At 36.4% G+C, this 19,486-nt stretch overlaps 1 protein-coding gene across 2 annotated transcripts in view; it reads right to left on the bottom strand.

Moving 5' to 3' along the window:
* Nucleotides 1–19,486, bottom strand: part of RLF (RLF zinc finger) — an 83,115-nt gene that overhangs the window by 8,798 nt on the left and 54,831 nt on the right. For both annotated transcript variants that reach the window (XM_028512473.2, XM_036025829.1), the window contains 2 exons: nucleotides 8,652–8,788; nucleotides 1,356–1,497 (listed from right to left, as the gene is read on the bottom strand). In XM_028512473.2, coding sequence (XP_028368274.1) covers nucleotides 1,356–1,497; nucleotides 8,652–8,788 — 279 coding nt within the window. The remainder of the gene's footprint in view (nucleotides 1–1,355; nucleotides 1,498–8,651; nucleotides 8,789–19,486) is intronic.

Genomic DNA, 19,486 nt, shown 5'->3' with positions numbered 1-19,486 from the left:
AAGCAGTGAACCTTGCCACATTGTGCTGGATTTCTCCCCTACAAAATCATGGACTAATAAATGGGTGCTGTCTTTGTGGTAATCTGTTATGCAGCGATAGGAAACTAGTACTTTCCTTAAAGATTAAAAAACAACACTTTTTAAAGGCCGGTTGTGACACTAATTTTTTTTAAACAAGGCAAGTTCCATAATTACTTGAACATGTCCTTTCTGTGATAGGAGACACAACTTCATTCAGTGATTAGAAATAATTATCACCTAACTTATCTGACCATGAATTTACTTCTGATAATAGTTTTTACCTTTTCCTATAGTCACTGGAGAAAACGAGATCAACATATTTCAAATAAAGTAGAGGATATGGAATGTTACATTAAAGGAGACGGGAAATATCAAAGATACAACTTTGCCTTGATTTTAGTATAATAATAATCATTGGGGGAAAATAAACTAAAAATAAAAACAATTCTTGAATTTTATCAAAGAAGTAACCCATAGAACATAACCATGAGCTATTATAAATATGGGCATATAGGGAGAACTCAGTCATAAGAATATACTAAAAACAAACAAAACAAAAACAGAGAATAGCCTAAGACTCACCCCAAATCTCTAGCCTAGTAATCTTAGCATACAGGGTGGGGCAAAAGTAGATTTACAGTGGTTCGTATGGAAAAGAATACAATAATTAATATAAAAATAAACTGTGTTTCATGTACTCACAACTGTAAACCCACTTTTAACCTACCCTATATATCCATAGGGCTGAACTCAAAAAATAAGGTTTTACAAAAACCTTATTTTTTGGCAATTAATTTGCCAAAAATATGGCAATTAATTTCATTTTCATGAAATATTTACTCATATGGCAATTAATTTCATTTTCAGAAATATTTACTCCCTAAAAATACCTAACTTGTTTCCTACTTGCACAGAAGTTTACAATTTGTGCAGTTGTTTCTGAAACTGTTCTATTACTCCAAACCCCAGAAAAATGTATCACTGCAAGGAGCAGAAAAATGCAATTATATTTTCTTCATTTGTAATTATTATGTTAAGTTGTGAACAAACATGCCTGTATAAAATACAGAACACAAAGGAATACAGAATTCCTTTGTTCTAAGAAAAGCAGATGTAGGGTGGTTGAGGTGACAGCAAAGAAACATAATCTTCCTTTCCTCCAGTGGTGTGTCACTTCAAATTACTATTTTCCATTAAGAAAAATTGTGGACCCCCCAGAAGTCAATCTACAGAAATAGCTGTGTCAAATTATTTAAAAGGAGTGGCCTGAGAGTAATCTCCACCCTCATTTCTTACGTCCAGGACAATCAGTATTAAAAGCATAAATTACTCACTTCAGTCTGTACAACTCTAATGAGGCAAAATAAATGCTGCTGTGTTTTAGCTATGACACCAAACTGACGACAGCGCTCCAAAAAAGTGTCTAAAGAAGGGTCGATTCTTCTTTGCAGTTTACTCCAAAAGAGAGTCAATTCCCTATAAAACAAAAGAATAAGGTAAAGCATTTAAAGCCACTGGTATTTGTTATCCACCTCCCCACCCATTTTTTTGTTTGTTTGTGAAAATAAATTGACAGTAAATAAAAACTAGGGGGAAAAAACACAAAACTAAGTACATTACCTATTGCTTCCTCCCAAACTATTCCCACCTTGTTCCAAAGGTCTCACCCCTTACATTGGTCATTGCTCTGAGTACCCCTAGTGGGCAGGAATCATCACATGTTACTACACTACAACCAACGCACACAACCAATAAATACTCTAAGGATACGCTTCTTCACGTTAATCTCACAGGTCTTTTCCAGCTCTAAAATGTCATGATGCTACTTAGGCTTGTGTTTTGAAATGTTTAAATATTACCAATAAAATTAGTAAATTGGTACTCTTGGAAAAGGCTAAAATACAAGAATCCCACAAATATCTCATTATGGAAACAGTGAAAAGCTTGAAAAGAGTAAGTTAAGTAAAACCTTGAATGGGTTAAGAGAAAACGCTCATGGAAAACAACTAGAAATTTTAAAATGCCAAGGATAGAAATGCTAGTTTGAATATAAAATGTGAATGCAAGGAAAGTTACTCAATAAAACTGAAGAGAATATCACTTAAAAGTGGCTCTATTCTCTCCCTCTCTCTCTTTTTCTAAGTGATAAGTAACTATGCCTTGGATGGTGTAGCTCAGCTGGTGGCAGTGTCATTCTGTAAACCAAACGTCCCAGGTTCAATTCCCGATCACGGCAGGTTAGGCCCCTGGGTCAGGATGCATCTGAGAAGGCAACCAATTGATGTTTCTCTCTCACATCAATGCTCTTCCTCTCCTTCCCACCCCCACAGCCTGTCTCTAGAAGCAATGAAAAAAATTGTCCTCGTGTAAGGATTAAAAATAATAATAATAATAATAATAACCATATTATTTTCATAAACTAGTATAGAGCACTAATATCCTATTATTGCTATTAACACACTATTCCAAGAAGCTAGTTACAAATCTAAAACTTAAGAAATGACCATTATGATTATCTTGTAACTTCTTGCTCTGGCTGGTGTGGTTCAGTGGATTGAATGCCAACCGGTGAACCCAAGGGTCGCTGGTTCAATTCCCAGTCTAGGGCACAGGCCTGGGTTGTTGGACCCAGAGGGGGCCTCATGAGAGGCAACCACACATTGATTTTTCCCCTCTATCCTTTCCCTTTTCCTCTCTAAAAATAAGTAAAATCTTAAAAAAGAAATTTATCTTGCCCTGGCTGGTGTGGCTCAGTGAATTGAACACGGGCTGCGAACCAAGGCATTGCAGGTTTGATTCCCAGTCAGGACATATGCCTGGGTTGCAGGCCACTGCCCCCAGCAACCGTCACATTGATGTTTCTCTTTCGCCCTCCCTTCCCTCTCTAAAAATAAATAAAATCTTTTTAAAAATTCTAAAAAAAAATTAATCTCTTTTTTATTGTTGCTCAAGTGCAGCTGTCTCCATTTTTACCCCACCATGACCCCCACCCGCAAACCTACCCCCTTTGGCTTTGTCCATTTGTCCATTATGCCTGTTCCCTGGTGGCCCTTCTCCTGTTATTCCCCATTTTCCCTCTCCCCACCTCCTCTATGGTTACTGTCAGTTTGTTCTTTATTGTGATGTCTCTGGTTGTATTTTGCTTGCTTCTTTACCTCTTTTTATAATAGATGAAAAATAAAAATATTTAATAGAACTTAATACTTTTTTATATTTTTAAAGAGCTAACTGGGATTCTCATATGGTGAAATTCTTGCACAGATACAAAACCTGCTTCAAAGATTAAATGAATATGTCTCAAAAGATATATAATTAGAGCTTTTAATATTTAATGATGGTAAATTTTAACTGAAACAAATAAAATTAAGTTTTAACACATTTAAATATTTGTCTTTGGCAAGCACTGCTGCTTTCCAAACCAGAAAAAGTAAAAATTGAGATACATCAGCTTTGAAAATAGCTAAAAGCCAAGCAAGTAATTGGGATGACGGTTTATTTTTAAACTCACAAGACTGCTTCGTTCAGATGTAAGCATTTTTGTGATTAAAACTTGAGAATCATGTAAAATTCTGAAGAACAAAGGAAACGAGACATATGCTCAGAGATAAAAAGAGTATCGATCAACATGTATGTATGTGCTCTGCCCAGGTGGCTAAGTTGGTTGGAGCATTGTCCCGTACACCAAAAGGTTGTGGGTTCCATCCCCGGTCAGAGGCACATATGGGGCAACCAATCGATGTTTCTCTCTTTCTCGTTCTTCTTCCCTCTCTTTATAAAAGCAATAAGCATATCCTCAGGTGAGGATTAAAAAAAACAACAAAAAGCAAAGTACCTATATGTGACATCTATCCTACTTAAATAGGACAAAATTATCAAAGCCAGTAACACCTGATTATGAAGATAAAATGGTAAAAAATAAAAACTCACTGACTAGCCAGAAGTTTAAGTAGGCAAATCTGATAATGTGATAAAAGGCAGATTGAGAATTAAGGTCTCTGATCATTAAAAAAATATCAGAATGTCTAGGGCTTGGTTTATTCCAAATTAAATATTTCAGGCTCTCATTATTTTAACTTCAAATAACCATGACCAAAAAAGGGTATTTTGGCCCTGGCTGGTGTGGCTTAGTGGTTGAGTGCCAGCCTGTGAATCATAGGGTCGCCAGTTTGATTCTCGGTCTAGGGCACATGCCTGGGTTGAGGACCGTGTCCCCAGTGGGGAGTGTGCAAGAGATGGCCACAAATTGATGTTTCTCTCCCTCTCCTTCTCCCTCCCTTCCCCTCTCTAAAAAATTTAAATCTTTTTAAAAAGGGTATTTTATATTTGTATACATATTTTCACATTACAATTCACAAATTTAAGACAATTACCCACCCAAACATGTCAAATGAACCTGAAACCATGATAACCCATAAATTACTCGTGAGAATGTCAGTATATGACTTTAATCACCCAATCAAATCTGCACACCTGAGCAATGAAACACTAATAAATCGTAACATGTAGACTGTTGGGTCACCCATGCACTTGGGTGCATGGATGCAGTGCATTAGTCCATGCACTTGGACTAATACTTCTTCAATGAGTGCAGTAATGTGATTTTTAAAATTAGACAACCATTAAAGAATATACGAAAAATGATTCTACTATATAGATGCCTCCAATGTTCAAATGACTTACCACATTCTAAAATTAGCTCAGTGTCTACCTCAAGTCAACATACTACAAATTCATAAAACAGGAAAGGAAATTTGTTTCTATATATAGGAGGAAATGCATTCTGGCAGCGATGTGGCTATTAAGCAAGAACTTTAAACTACACTGTGTTTCTGCACAGCAGGAAGCCCATAAAGTTGAGTTAACATGCCACACGAAGGTCCAGAATTTAGGCATTTTAGAAATGAGGTGGGGAAAAAAAAAACTTTGTGGAATTAAGGAATGATCATGCCATGAAGGAGGCTCCTGAAAATATGAGAAGTTGATCCTCATGACCTCTCTTTTTCTACAAAATTCAGTTACACTAAACACATGTAGATAAGTGGTCTTCACCAGGTACAGGGAACTCAACTGTGAAGTACATAACATATTGATACATGGTGACCCTGGTATATCACAGTCTAGTTAGGAGAGAACAGACAGAAAATTACATCTGAAGACATACAAATATACAATATATAAAGTTTAAGCTCAGAGAAATTACAGAAGTAAAGGCCAACCCCTATCAAATACTCGCTGAAAGCTTAGTGTGATTGAACCCAATGACATTATTTTTAAGTAAGCAGTGGGAATTACACTGTCCCATTCAAAATGGTTATCCTTCTCACTCGCTTGGCTACTCTAATTACATTACCATGGCTAGACATCTATATAAAACTCATTCTTCTGGCAGTTCTTTGATTTTCGCAGATGATAAAAAATTAGAGGTGGAAACGGTTAAAAAGAAAAAGAAAAAAAGCACCCTGGCTAATGTGGCTCAGTGGATTGAGTGCCAGTTAGTGAACCAAAGGGTCACAGGTTACATTCCCATCAGGACACATGCCTGCATTTTGGGCCAGGTCCCCAGTTGGGGGCATGTGAGAGGCAACCACACATCGATGTTTCTCTCCCTCTCTTTCTCGCACCATTCCCCCCTCTCTAAATAAAATCTTTTTTTTTAAGATTTTATTTATTTATTTTTAGAGAGGGGAGGGAGGGAGAGAGAGAGAGAGAGAGAGAGAGAGAGAGAGAGAGAGAGAGAGAGAGAGAGAGAGAGAGAGAGAGAGAGAGAGACAGGGAGAGAGAAACATCAATGTGTGGTTGCTGGGGGCCGTGGCCTGCGACCCAGGCATGTGCCCTGACTGGGAATCGAACCTGCGATGCTTTGGTTCGCAGCCTGCGCTCAATCCACTGAGCTACGCCCGCCAGGGCTCTAAAATCTTTTAGAAAAATTAATAAACCTTGTGAGATCAATACTGTGATCACTGCTATAAAATAATGTATTTTAATGTGGTTTGTAAATGTCTCTGAAGGAAATTTCTGTAAAAATAAAAAACTGTTTTGGGTGATAGTTACAGAATTTACGTGTCAAATATTATCTTCCATGATGATTACATTGAAGAAGGGAAGGGTTTACAGGAACAAGTATAAAGAACACATGGACAAAAACTAGGGGCAGGTGGAAATGGGACGGAGGTGGGAAGGGCTGGGATGGGAGTAAAAGACAGAAAATTGTACTTCAACAACAATTAAAATAAAATTTTTAAAAAATGACATTTACAATAAATAAATTCTAGTATGTATATATGTTTTAAAATTAAGTGACTGCTGCCATGAATGGTATAGCTCAGTAGGTTGGGTGTCACCCTAGAAACCAAAAAGTTTCAGGTTTGATTCCTGGTCAGGCCAGTTGCCTGGGTTGTAGGCCAGGTCCCAGGCTGGGGGTGCACAAGAGGCAACTAATCAATGTCTCTTGCACATCGATGTTTCTCTCCTTCTCTTTCTCCCTCTCTTCCCCTCTCTGAAAATAAATATTTTTTAAAGTGTCTTGTTATTATGATATCCAACATTATTGTCATATTTTTACAAATATCTCATAAAAAATACCACTTTAAAAATTGAAAACAATAGAAGGATAAACAAAAAGCTTCCAGATTCTGAAATTTTAGATTCTATTTATCTTTAAATTACTTGAAACAAGCTTACTTTTAACAAAGTGTGAAATGACTTAAGACTTTCTTTCCTTTACTCATTATAGCTCCTCAGGAGTCCAACAAGAGGGAAATCACTGTTAATCCTTTCCTGCTACAGGGGAAGAGCATTAATCCTAGAGCCACTAACATCCTTAACAGGGCTAATGGCAGCTGAGTGGAGAAGGAAAAAAAGCATGGGTCACTGTGAAAGGGAAGCTGTATCAGGGTTATTAGATAAGAACTGTGTGACTGGGTTTGAAAACACTTTCTAACCCATCCCATATGGGATTTAATGTATGCTTTGCACTGAAAACCTAACTAATAACTAGCAGTTATTGTTTTCATTAGAGGCAAAGGGATTAGCTGTGATAAGAAAAATAGGAGTTTGGCGGGGGGGGGGGGGGGGGGGGGCGGGGGGATGGAGACAAACTGGACTTGAACAATAAAAAATTGTGAAAAACAAAAGAAAAATAGGAGTTTGTTCTTTTAAGTGAATACATGTTTTGCTGAAGCTAAAATCTTTAATCTTTAATGCATGAAAAAAAAACCTGTCTTTGATTAAGTAATCAAAAACCTCACTGCTACTTAAGAGTTTTGAAAATTTATATCACTTCTTTTTCGGTTTCCTAACAAAATGCCCACAGCGATCATTATACAAAGTACACTTAAGTCCCTATCCCACTATTTCCTTTCTCATAGGAGATACAATTCTGGCATAGTGGGTTTGGTGGTAAAGACTTCAAACTGGATTCTGGTTGTGCCAAGAAGACACCCAGATTAGGTAGGAGTCAAAAAGCCCCGAGTTGAGGCTCTGCCACATGAGCCCTGAGACCTTGGGCAATCACAAGACTTCTCTGATCCCGCTGAGCCTCCACTGCCTTCGCCTTCCTCATCTGTGCAATGATTACTGTGAGGACTGAGTGAGATAATTTACAGTACACAAATAATATTTCTATGTAAAACAGTAAACAAAAATATAGCGATATACAAAATGCTAATAACATAAAATTAATACAAATACACACAGACATTCCAGACGGAGATGAATGAAGGCTGAATATACAAAAAGGTTTACTAGGTTTTCCTATAAACAAAATGCTCATTCCCAACTTCATCTTTACTTCTTAATTTTGTTTCTAAAGTCATCTTTAGTTTCTAAAATACTCAAGGTTCCTCTAATCAAGATTATGCAAATCTAACCCATTCTTTGAATTAAAGCTCAAATACTACCTCCTTCCTGACACTGGCGTACAGCGAGCATCTTTTTCTAACCTCCCATAAAATTACTGATACCACTAACCTGATTTCTTATTGACAGACTCTTGCATTTTAGAGGTTTCCTATGTACCAAGTTTGTCTTCTGGACCAAACTGATTCAGTACAGTTAGAATGAAAAGAACCATGGGTTATACCTACTGTTTCCTATTTAATAACTAAGTACTCAGCAGGCAAACAAGATACAAATTGAATTAAAACCAAAATAATGCATTTCTGCTATATGGTAGCAAAGTTACAAAAGAAATTACTATTCAAATGGATTACCTTCTCTACTGGAAGTTTGACCTAAAAACCTAGATAACCAATGTGTTTCCAAATAAGAGACAGAAAGTGACTACCAGAATTCTGATATAATAATGTAAAGGAAAACAATCTAACATCAATTTGTTTTGTACTGACATAATTTTATCTTCAAAGAAAAAGGCACATATTGGAGTTAACGAACAACCCTCTATGGAATGATGAAGATAAGCTCAAATTTTTTCCCTTTATTTTTGGACCCTTCCAGAAAAGATTAAATCAATGACATCATTAATTAAGTGGGCTAGCTTATAAACAAAAGTTTATTCACAAGTCATCATTTAATTTGTTTGGACTTAAAATTTGGAACAAACCAATGTTTTACATACACCCTAACTGCTATGCTATGGGCTAACAAAGGGAATAAAACGTAAATATACTTACCAAGAACAATGTACATTTGCAGTTTGGAGCTGCTGCGTAAGGTAGGTCGTACAAAGAACAAATGCTGTGTTATCCTGACCCTCGGATTCCAAATTACATATGATGTCTAGTATTTCCTTGCAGTCAACCTTTGCAATCTATCAAAAATGAGATGACTAAGTCAAAAAGAAATGGTGACTTTCCTATACACTTTAATGACCTAATGGCTGATTCTTATGGAATGAAATATTTCATATAAGAAAATTATTAAATAGAGAATAGAACAGATAATATAAGAAGTTCCACTGCAGTCCCACACAGATAAAAATATTTTAGTGCAGTTATAAAAAAATTACTCATGAACGCCACTGCTACATAAATGAGTCAAATTATGCAGATTAACTTTAGGTTATTTTCAGCTAAAGTACCATCATTTTTCCCCTGTATTTTCTTTCTTTTGTTCATTTTCAATTTTATTCAAGTCACTCTAGTTAATCTAGTAGGAAAATAAAGGGCTTAACCTTGCTGCCAGTAGGGCTAAAAGAAGACAACTAAGACCCTGTTTTAAATGTAAATGCTATGTCATTTTCTCATACAAATAAGGAAAAAAACCTTGTGGGTGAGTTTTTCAAATAGCTGAAACACCTTTAGAAATTTGTATTTTTAATTTGCATTATTTATGAGAATCTTTTAAAAAAGAAAACAAAAAACTCCTGAGCAAATCAGTAGGATTTTCTGGGGCTTTTCTGTATACTGGTCAAACAGAATAAAATCTCTAAAGACCCTTTTCTCACTATCGCACTATCGCATCACTTTCCTATCTTAATAAACAGAATGTAAAGAACATAATACACTGCATTACTGTTTCAGCATTGTAAGTGTCAATTTTATCAGGCACCAAATACACAAAACTGATCATTTCAAGACCACTGAGATGTCATAAGGGCAAATGAGGTATACAGACTTTAGTTCTCCCTTACAGGGTGCTATGCTCATCCACGGTTCTAAGTCGCTAATTTTAATCATACCCTCAAGGTAGCCACCACAAGGCTTCTTTCAAACTTCGCTCAAATGTCACTGTCTCATAGAATCCTCCTCTAAAAATACATTAGAATCCCTGTCAAAAACTCTACTTTTAAATTCCTCTTCTGTAGCATTTATCACAACTGTAATTCAATCATTAGTTGAACAACTTATTAGCATCTGTCTTCTCTGCTAGAATATCAAATCCATGAGGTCAAGGGCTATGTACACCTTGTTCAAAACTCAGCACTTAACAGTGTCTGGAACACAGAAGACACTCATTAATTAGGTGCTGATGAATGGATAAATGAATCAAGTTTTAAAAGGCTCAGGTTTACAGCTAACAGACTGAACATTATACAATTCTGTGCTTTCTAATCTTTACAAATACAAGCAGTGACTTAATAAGCAATATACTGTGTGGCTAAAAGCAATTATTCTAGAACCTGATTTTGTCTATTCTCTTTCTAGCTCTGTAGCTACTAGTTATGTGATCCTGGACAAGTTGCATTAACTCTTCAGTAACTTAGTTACTCAGTTTCCACACCTGTAAAATAGGAATAATAGAACCTCTCTTATTGTTAAGATTTATTATGTTTTAGTATAACATGATGACTATAATTAATAATACTGTACTGCATATTTGAAAGTTGCTGAGAGATCTTTAGTTCTCATCCCAGGGAAAAAAAGTGTAATTATGTATGGTGACAGATGTTAAGTAGACAGACTTATTGTGGTGATCATTTTCCAACATATAAAAATATTGAATCATTATGTTGTACACCTAAAACTAATATGTTATATGTCAATTATTACCTGAATAAAAAAAGTATGTGTGCCGGCCCTGGCTGGCGTAGCTCAGTGGATTGAGCACGGGCTGCAAACCAAAGTGTTGCAGGTTCGATTCCCAGTCATGGTACATGCCTGGGTTGCAGGCCATGACCCCCAGCAGCCGCACATTAATGTGTGATGTGTGTCTGTCTGTCTCTCTCTCTATCTCTCCCCCCTCCCTCCCTTCCCTCTCTAAAAATAAATAAAATCTTTTTAAAAAAAAATGTGTGCCTATTAAAGTTGTAGTTGTCTTTTTTAAAAAGATGTTTTAAAAAGGAACTGCAAATAAAGAGCACTTTAAAAGCGATGCTAAAAATTGTTTTCATAAAATATATAAATTTTTTTTAAAGGAGGGGGAGAAAGTGAACCTTAAGAGTACTAAGAAGCATTTCAAAAGATCATTCTCAGATGCAAGATCACTCAATGTAAATTTGTATCTAACAAGTACTGGGAAGCCAAATTAAGTTGTTAAAGCCTAAAACATAATTAAAGTTAAATTCAGCTTTCAGGGGGGAAAAAAAGACCTCATCATACATTATGAAGATGAAATTTTACTGATGCCCTAAACAATCTCCAGATGCCCATCCATAACTGAATTAAACAGAAGGGTCATCCAGAGAAGAAATGCCCACCACACAGTCACTTACAATTACACTGAATGAAGGACCAAAATGAGAATTCCGTAGCACGTGAAAACAGCTGTTCCAGAGCTGCCACCACCTACTATCCCTACCACATTAAAGCTCCTGTCAAAAATTAAGAATTCTAACATTTGATTTAGGCTGTCATATAACCTCTCCAAGCTGAGAAACAGCACGAGAAATTCTCTAATCCACATACACAAATTAGAATAAAATAACATATGACTGCATTTCTAGAAGTGCCCAGGTTCCCCAGTTGAGGGCTTGAGAGAAGCAACCAGTTGATATATCTCTCATACATTGATGTTTCCCTCCCTTTTCCCCTCCCTTCCCCTCTCCCTAAAAAGTAAATAAAATCTTTAAAATGATATACTTTTAACACCTCATAAGTAATACAATATGATTATACTGCTTGTCCTCAACCTTCTGCAATAAACTTAAGAGCACACTAAAAACCAAACATAAGCCACAAAATGTTTTTCAGCTGTAGTGAATTAAAATGAAGGTCACTGACAAGGTTTTGAGAATTTCAGTAATTATCTAGGAAATACCTTGTACCTGGACTGATACTGAAATAATTTCTTTGTTCTTAAATATGATTCCTATCCCTAGGCTTTATATTCTTTACCTACTAAGACAAGTAGGACACATGCATCAAATAATTAAATCTCTGTTTACCATCCATCTTACCTACTAGAATATACGTTCCATGAGAGCAAAAATGTTTCATTCACCAGTGCATCTTCAGTGCCTACAACACTGCCAGGCACATGTGGGGGGTGGGGGGGGGGGGGGGGCATCAATAAATATTTGTCAACATGAAAGGTTACATGATAACTTAGTGGCCACAAAATGTCAGGATGACCAAGTGAGACAGAGTGAAGACAGGAAGAATAAGATGGACTAGAGTTAGAAAATAAGTTTTCAAGGAAAATAGTTTTGGGGAGATATCAGGGTTTAGATGTGAAGGGTAGGGTGGCCCAAAGAAAGATGACAGATTGAGCAAATAAATTATTAAATGTGAGAGCAACCAGAGCATATGAGGAGGGAAAAGGTTACCTGTTATAAAGAGTAATATTTACCACTTACTGGCACTAAGTGAATGAGACATTGAATTAAATAAAGTTAAGAGTTTAGGACAAAGCTAAATTGCACACTGGAAGAATAAAACCATGTCATAAAGTTGTACAGATTCAGCCCTGGCTGGCGTAGCTCAGTGGATGGAGCGCGGGCTGCGAACCAGGCATCACAGGTTCGATTCCCAGTCAGGGCACATGCCTGGGTTGCAGGCCATAACCCCCAGCAACCACACATTGATGTCTGTCTCTCTCTCCCCCCTTCCCACTCTAAAAATAAATAAATAAAATCTTAAAAAAAAAAAAAAGTTGTGCAGATTCGAGCTACACAAAGGTAACCACTAACCTCCTGCTAAGGAGGTTAGTGGGGATTTAAATTCAGTCTGCTTGCAAAGCCCTGAGTATTGGCATAGGGCTCCTCCTCTCAGAAGAAGGGAGACCTCTGAGAGGCAACCATGTGAATAGGGGCATAGTGGCACATGGTACTTTTTGCTAATTTCCATAAAGGTAGCATATAGGCTAATGACAGTGACAGACTGGAGAACACGGCATTTACCCTTTGGGTTTTATAGGGAATTAGAGGCTTTTGCTGCTATTGTTTCTTTTGGATATATATCCAAAAGGCGTGACTTGAAATCAGTATGGTTTTTGGTTTAACTTCTATTTATTAGATTTCTCCTGATCATGAAATTATTTATAATAGAACCCTGAAAGATAAAAAACAAGTTATCCTTAGACCTCTTAACAACAAGGTGAGTTTTAGTCCAGTATTTTGTCTATGCACACTAACTGTACAGCATGGATTCAATGTGTCTACCTGCAAATACGTACCTATTTTAAAGAAGGGAGAGACTACACATACTGGTTGTATATTCCTTCTTTTACCCTAATGCTCTGTTTGACTTAAGTGAGTTTTTACCAGCCCACAAGATAGAGAGGAGAAGGCAGGCTAACTGTAGAGGCAGAGAGTAAGAAGTAGATGTGAAAAAATAAAGAAGTTGGAAAGGTAATAACAACAACAACAACAACACCACCACCACTTCTAACTCTTACAGCATCTGTTACTTTATGCCAGGCTCTGATCTGCAAGTTTACATAAACTAAATTTTCACAACCACCCAACAATATAGGTACACTACTGTTATCCCCAATTACAGATTACAGAATTTAAAGCACAAACAGATTAAGTAACTTGCCAAAAGTTATACAGATAGTAAGAGTCCCAGGATCTAGCCCTGGCAGTCTGGTTCCAGGGTCCATACTCTTAGCCAATATGTTATAGTGAGATGTTTTAATAGTAGAACACACAATAGGTTATGTCCAAATAGAAAGAAAACTGTACACCTTTGGTTTTCCCCAACTCTGTGCTCTTTGAAGACAAGAAATATGTTGATTGTTTTGTTTCTAAGGGTAGTAAATAAACATTTACTGAAGTAAAATGAATGAACCATGAGCGGAACCAGGAACCAGCCAAGAACTTAGAAGCATCTGAAAGGCTATTCAGGACCATTCATTCCACACCATGTTCTCACCTTAAGCCTCTTCAAAATCCTATCAAGTTCCCCCAGATCTTTCCTTATCAAAATCTACTTCATAGTGAAAGTCTGATAAACAATGATACAAAAATAGAAATCATGCATAAGCACAAGCAATGACATTTGAAATTACCAGTATCAAAACTTTCAGGATACAGGCATGAAGTAGCTAATGCTGGAAAATCAGGTGGCAAAGATGAAAACATATCATCTTATCTAAGAATTTTACATATATTGATCACGTAACTTCCTGCCAGGCCTGATGCTGAATAAGGAATAAAAGAGTTGGACATAACAAAGATAATGCCTGAAAATGATCTTGTGGCAAATCCTGGGTAAAACATAATGAATTTTCTTTTGTAAATGCGTAGCTGAACACTCAAAAACGAAAAATAAATCACTAAGGGAAGAGTATTTAAGTTTGAACATCTTCCCTAATTTGATGAGTCGCTGCTAATGTCACTAAGAGTCTGAGCTTTACAAGTTACGGATAGATGACAGAACTCAGACCTGAGAACAGAAACTTGGCACTGAGATTTTCTATTAAGTTGGAGCCCCTGAAGAACTAAAAACTGAGAGAAAGGGTGGACTAAAATTTTTTTAAAAAGCAATAAAACCAGGGATATAATAGAAAAACTTATTTGTCAATCTTAAGCTGAATTCTGTTAAGATAAAAGAAGAATCATTTTAGAATTTATAACCTGTCCTCCAAACCTAGAGTTTGATATAACACTACTGTTGTCTAAAATCATCAAACTGAGAAAAATACAATAAAATAAAAAGAAGATGTAGCTGGTAACAGCTGTGAATCACCAGGCAGAAGCAATCATAAAACTGCTTTGATTTATAGAAACAAATGCTAACTAAGGCCTATTAGAATTCTCAGACATAAAGCACTCTCTACTTCCACCGACCCCACCAAAACTCAAAGTTCCAAACTATAAAAAGCAAACAGGGCCCTGGCTGGTGTGGCTTAGTGGACTGAGCATCAGCCTGAGAACCAAAGGGTTGCCAGTTTGACTCCCAGTCAGGGCACATGCCTGGGTTGCAGGCCAGGTCCTCAGTTGAGGATGTGCGAGAGGCAACCACACATCAATGTTTCTCTCCTTCTCTTTCTCCCTTTCTTCACCTCTCTCTAAAAAGAAATGAATGAATGAATAAATAAAATTTTAAAAAATAAAATAAAAAATAAAAAGCAAACAGGCCATTCCAAAAATGCAAGCAAGGACAGACAATAAGCTGCAGAACTAGACTCCTGAGAACGTCAGATAACAGAATATAATATAGAACACAGAGACTTGAACACCCCTCCAACCATGGATTTTGCGGGGGGGAAAATTAAACAGAGTACAATGCATTTGATAATAATGAGAGAGAGAGACAGAGAGAGAGAGAGAAGCATGAAGGGAGGGAAGATGGGAGAGAGAAGGACCGAGGGGGAAGGAAGGGAGGGAGGGAGGGGAGGGGAGGGGAGGGAGCATTGAGTCATGAAAAGACATGAAGGTAAATGTACAAGGGTAGGCAAAAGTAGGTTTACAGTTGTGAGTATGTGAAACAAGAGTTTATTCTTTTTTATTTTATTTTTTCATTATTTTATTGTTCAAGTACAGTGGTCTACATTTACTCCCCACAACCCCCCCAAGTTTATTCTTGTTTTATTAATTATTGTACTTATTTACATTACGACTATAAATCTATTTTTGTCCACTCCTGTATATTGTTAAGTGAAAGAAGCCGATCTGAAAAGGCTACATACTGTTTGATTCCAACTATATGACATTCTGGAATAGGCAAAACTGTGTAGATAATAAAGAGTGGTTCTTAGGAATCTGAGGGGGGAGAGAGATGAAAAGGCAGAATACAAGAAATTTTTAAGGCAGTAAAACTATTCTGTATGATACTGTGATGGTACATCCATGTCATTTACACATTTGTCAAAACACATAGAATGTACAACACAAAGAATGAACCCTAATATAAACTATGGATTTTAGTTAATAACAATGTATTGGTTCACCAATTATAAGAAATGTAACCACTAATGGCAAGATGTTAACAGGTGAAACTGAGGGTGGGTGGGAGGGTATGTATGGGAGCTCTATTTTCCACTCAATTTTTCTTTAAACCTAAATAAAACTGCTCCAAAATAATCCCATGAATTTTAAATTGAATTTTTTGTCTTTTTATTATTAGCTTGTAAGAGTTCTTCATATATTTTGGATTCAAGTCCTTTACCAGACATATGGTTTGCAAATATTTTCTCCCATCCTGTGAATCACTTTTCACTTGCCTGGGTGTCTTCTGATGCACAAAGTTGGATTAAGTTCTATTTATTTTTTCTTTAGTCACATGTGTTTTTGGTGTCAGATGTAAGAAACAATTGCCTAATCTGAGGTCTTAAAGATTTATTCCTGTCCTGACTGGTGTGACTCAGTGGGGTGGGTGTCATCCTGCACACCAAAAAGCCCCAGTTTGATTTCCAGTCAGGGCATGTGCCTGGGTTGTGGGTCAGGTCTCCAGTTGGGGGTGTACGAGAGGAAACCAACTGTTGTTTCTCCCCATCTCTTCCTCTTTCCCTTTCCCTCGCTCTAAAAATAAATAAAATCTTTAAAAAAATTAAATTACAAAACCCTAAAGGTTTATTTCTGTATTTTCTTGTAAGTTGCTACAGTTTTAGCTCTTACATTGAAGTCCATGATGCATTTGGAGTTAATATTTGCATATGGTCCAATTCCCCTTTCCCCTCTTGAATTGTCTTGGCATCTGTATAGAAATCAACTGACTTTAAGTGAGAGGGCTTATCTCTAGACTCTCCATTCTAGTCTGTTGATCTTTTTGCCTATTTTTTTTTAATCAGTTCTGCTGAAACATACTGTCTTAATTACTGTCATGTTTTGAAACTTAAGAAATAAAAAAGTGTGAGTCCTCCAAATTCATTCTTTTACTGGACTGGCAATCCTGGGTCCCTTGAATTTTCACATGAATTTTAGGATCAGCTTGATGATTCCTGCACAAAAGGAAGGTAGCATTTTTAATAGAGAGACACTGAATCTGTAGATTAATATGGGGAGTACTGCCATGTTTACAATATTAAGTCTTCTGATCCATGAACATAGGCTGTTTTCCATTAATTTAGACTTTCTTGCAATATTTCGTAGCCTTCAGTGTACTAGTCTTGCACTTCTATTTTTTAATTTGTTCCTTAACTACCTTATTCTTTTTGATGCTATTGTACATGGAATTGTTCCCTTAATTTCATGTTTGCATTGTTCATTGCTAGCTGTATATAAATAAAAATGACTTTTTTAAGGATTGTTCATATATAAGACCATGACATATGCAAATATACTGTACTTATTCATCTTCCTTTCCGATCTAGATGCCTTTCTTTCTTTCTTTCCTTGACTAACTGCCCTGGCTAAAATTTCCAATACAGTATCAAACAGGAGTGGCAAGAGCAAACATTCTTGTTCTGTCCCTTCCTGATCTTAGGGGAAAGCCAGTCTTTCATCATAAAATGTCAACTGTAGGGTTTCACAGATGCCCTTTATCAGGCTGAGGAAGTTCCCTACCATTCCTAGTTTGAATGCTTTTACATGAAAGGGCACAGGATCTTGTGATGAGCATGTGGCTTTTATCCTTTTATTGAACGTGGTGTATTATATTGATTGATTTAAACTAACCTTGTGTTCCTGTATAAATCCCACTTGATTAAGGTGTATACTCCTTTTTATATGTTGCATACTTGTCTTACTGCTTTTTGGTGAGGATTTTTGCAGCTACATTCATTAGGGATATTGGTCTGTAGTTTTCTTTCTTTTAAAGATTTTGTTTATTTATTTTTAGAGAGATGGGGAGGAAGAGACAAAGAGAGGGAAAGAAGCCCTGAAGAGAAACACTGATTGGTTGTCACATGTCCCCAACTGGGGACCTGGCCCACAACCCAGGCATGTGCCCTGGCAGGGAATTAAACCAGCAACCTTTGGGTTCACAAGCCAGTGCTCAATCTACTCAGCCACAGCAGCCAGGGCTGTAGTTTCCTTTCTTATGATGTCTTTGGTTTTGGTTATCAGGATAGTAATGGCCTCAGAGCATGAGTTTGGAAGCATTTCTTCTCATATTTTTTGGAAGACTTTGTAAAGGCTTGATGTAAATTCTTCTGTATATGTCCACCAGGAAAGCTATGTGTGTATAAGCTTTTCTTTGTGGTTACGTTTTTAAATTACCAATTCAATCTCTTTACTAGTCATGAGTATATTCAGATTTTCTATTTCTTTGTAACTTAGTTTCAGTAGTTTGTATTATTTAAAAAATTTGTCTATGTCATTTAAGTAAATCTAATTTTTTGGTATGTAGGTCTTCACAGTATTCCCTTGTAATTCTTTTTATTCCTATAAGGTTGGTACTGATGTCCTTTCATTTCTAATTTTAGTAATTCGAGTATTTTTCTTGTACAGTAAACTAAAAGTTTATCAATTTTGATCTTTTCAAAGAACCAACTTTATTACTATTTTCTCTATTGATTTGGTATTCTCTATGTATTATTTACACTGTAATGTGTATTATCTCCTGCTTCCTTTGGGTTTAGTTTCCTCTTATCTAGATTTTTACAGAAGATGTTTAGGTTATCAATTTGAAACCACTCTTTTTTGAGGCTGACATTTTCTAACTATAAATTTCCCTCTAAGTACTGCATTAGCTGTATTCCATTAGTTTTGATATGTTACATTTCATCATTCATCTGAACGTATTTTCTAATTTCTCTTGTGCTTTTTTTCCTTTGATCCACTGCTTATTTGAGGTGTTTAATTTTCACATATTTGTGAATTCTTCAAATTTCCTTCTGTTACTGATTTCTAATTTCATTCCACTGTGACTAAAGAACATATTTTGTGTGACTTTAATCCTTTTAAATTTATCAAGACGTGTTTTGTGGCCTGATAGGTGATCTATCCTACAGAATGCTCCACGTGCATTTGAGAAGAATGTATATTCTGTTGCTATTGAGGTTTCTATAAATATCTGTTAGGTCTAGATTCAGATCTGATGTTGAGTCTCTCTAGCAAATTAATTTTAACTACTGTACTTTCCACTTAAGAATCTCAAGTTAGTTTTTTTTTTTAATACTCACCCGAGGATATGCTTTTTGATTTTAAAGAGATGGAAAGGAAAAGAGAGGAAGAAAAACACCGATCAGTTGCTTCTTGTATGCTCTCTGAGGACTAAACCTGCAACCCATACATGTGCCCTGACCAGGAATCAAACCTGCAACCTTACAGAATGATGCTCTAACCAAATGAGCCACACCAGCCAAGGCTCAATTTGGTTCTTTTCTATAATTTCCATTTTTTTTGCTGCTATTCTCCACTTGTTCAGATATTGTCCTCATACTTTCCTTTAATTACTTAACATAGTTCCACCATTGCTTCTTTTGAGCCACCTGGTGTGCATATTCTCAGCTAAGGTCACACAAGGTGACTCTGTCTTCTTGTTTCAGTTCTCATAGTGTAACAAGTCTTTTTCACGTTCTATTTAATGTCACTTTTTACATTTTTGTGCTTTTTTACTGGTGATTTCACTCTTTAAAATAGCCCCCTAGTGCAGTACTAAAGTGCTATCTAGAGTTTCTAAGTGCAAGAGGCTGTGATGTGCCTTACAAAAAAAAATTACATGTATTAAATAAGCTTCATTCGCGCATAGTGCTACTGGCTATCAGTTCAGTGATAATGAAGCAACAGTACGTATTAAAT

The sequence above is a fragment of the Phyllostomus discolor genome, chromosome 5 (genome assembly GCF_004126475.2).
Source record: "Phyllostomus discolor isolate MPI-MPIP mPhyDis1 chromosome 5, mPhyDis1.pri.v3, whole genome shotgun sequence".
Classification (NCBI taxonomy): domain Eukaryota; kingdom Metazoa; phylum Chordata; class Mammalia; order Chiroptera; family Phyllostomidae; genus Phyllostomus; species Phyllostomus discolor.
This window is presented reverse-complemented; position numbering and strand designations above follow the sequence as displayed.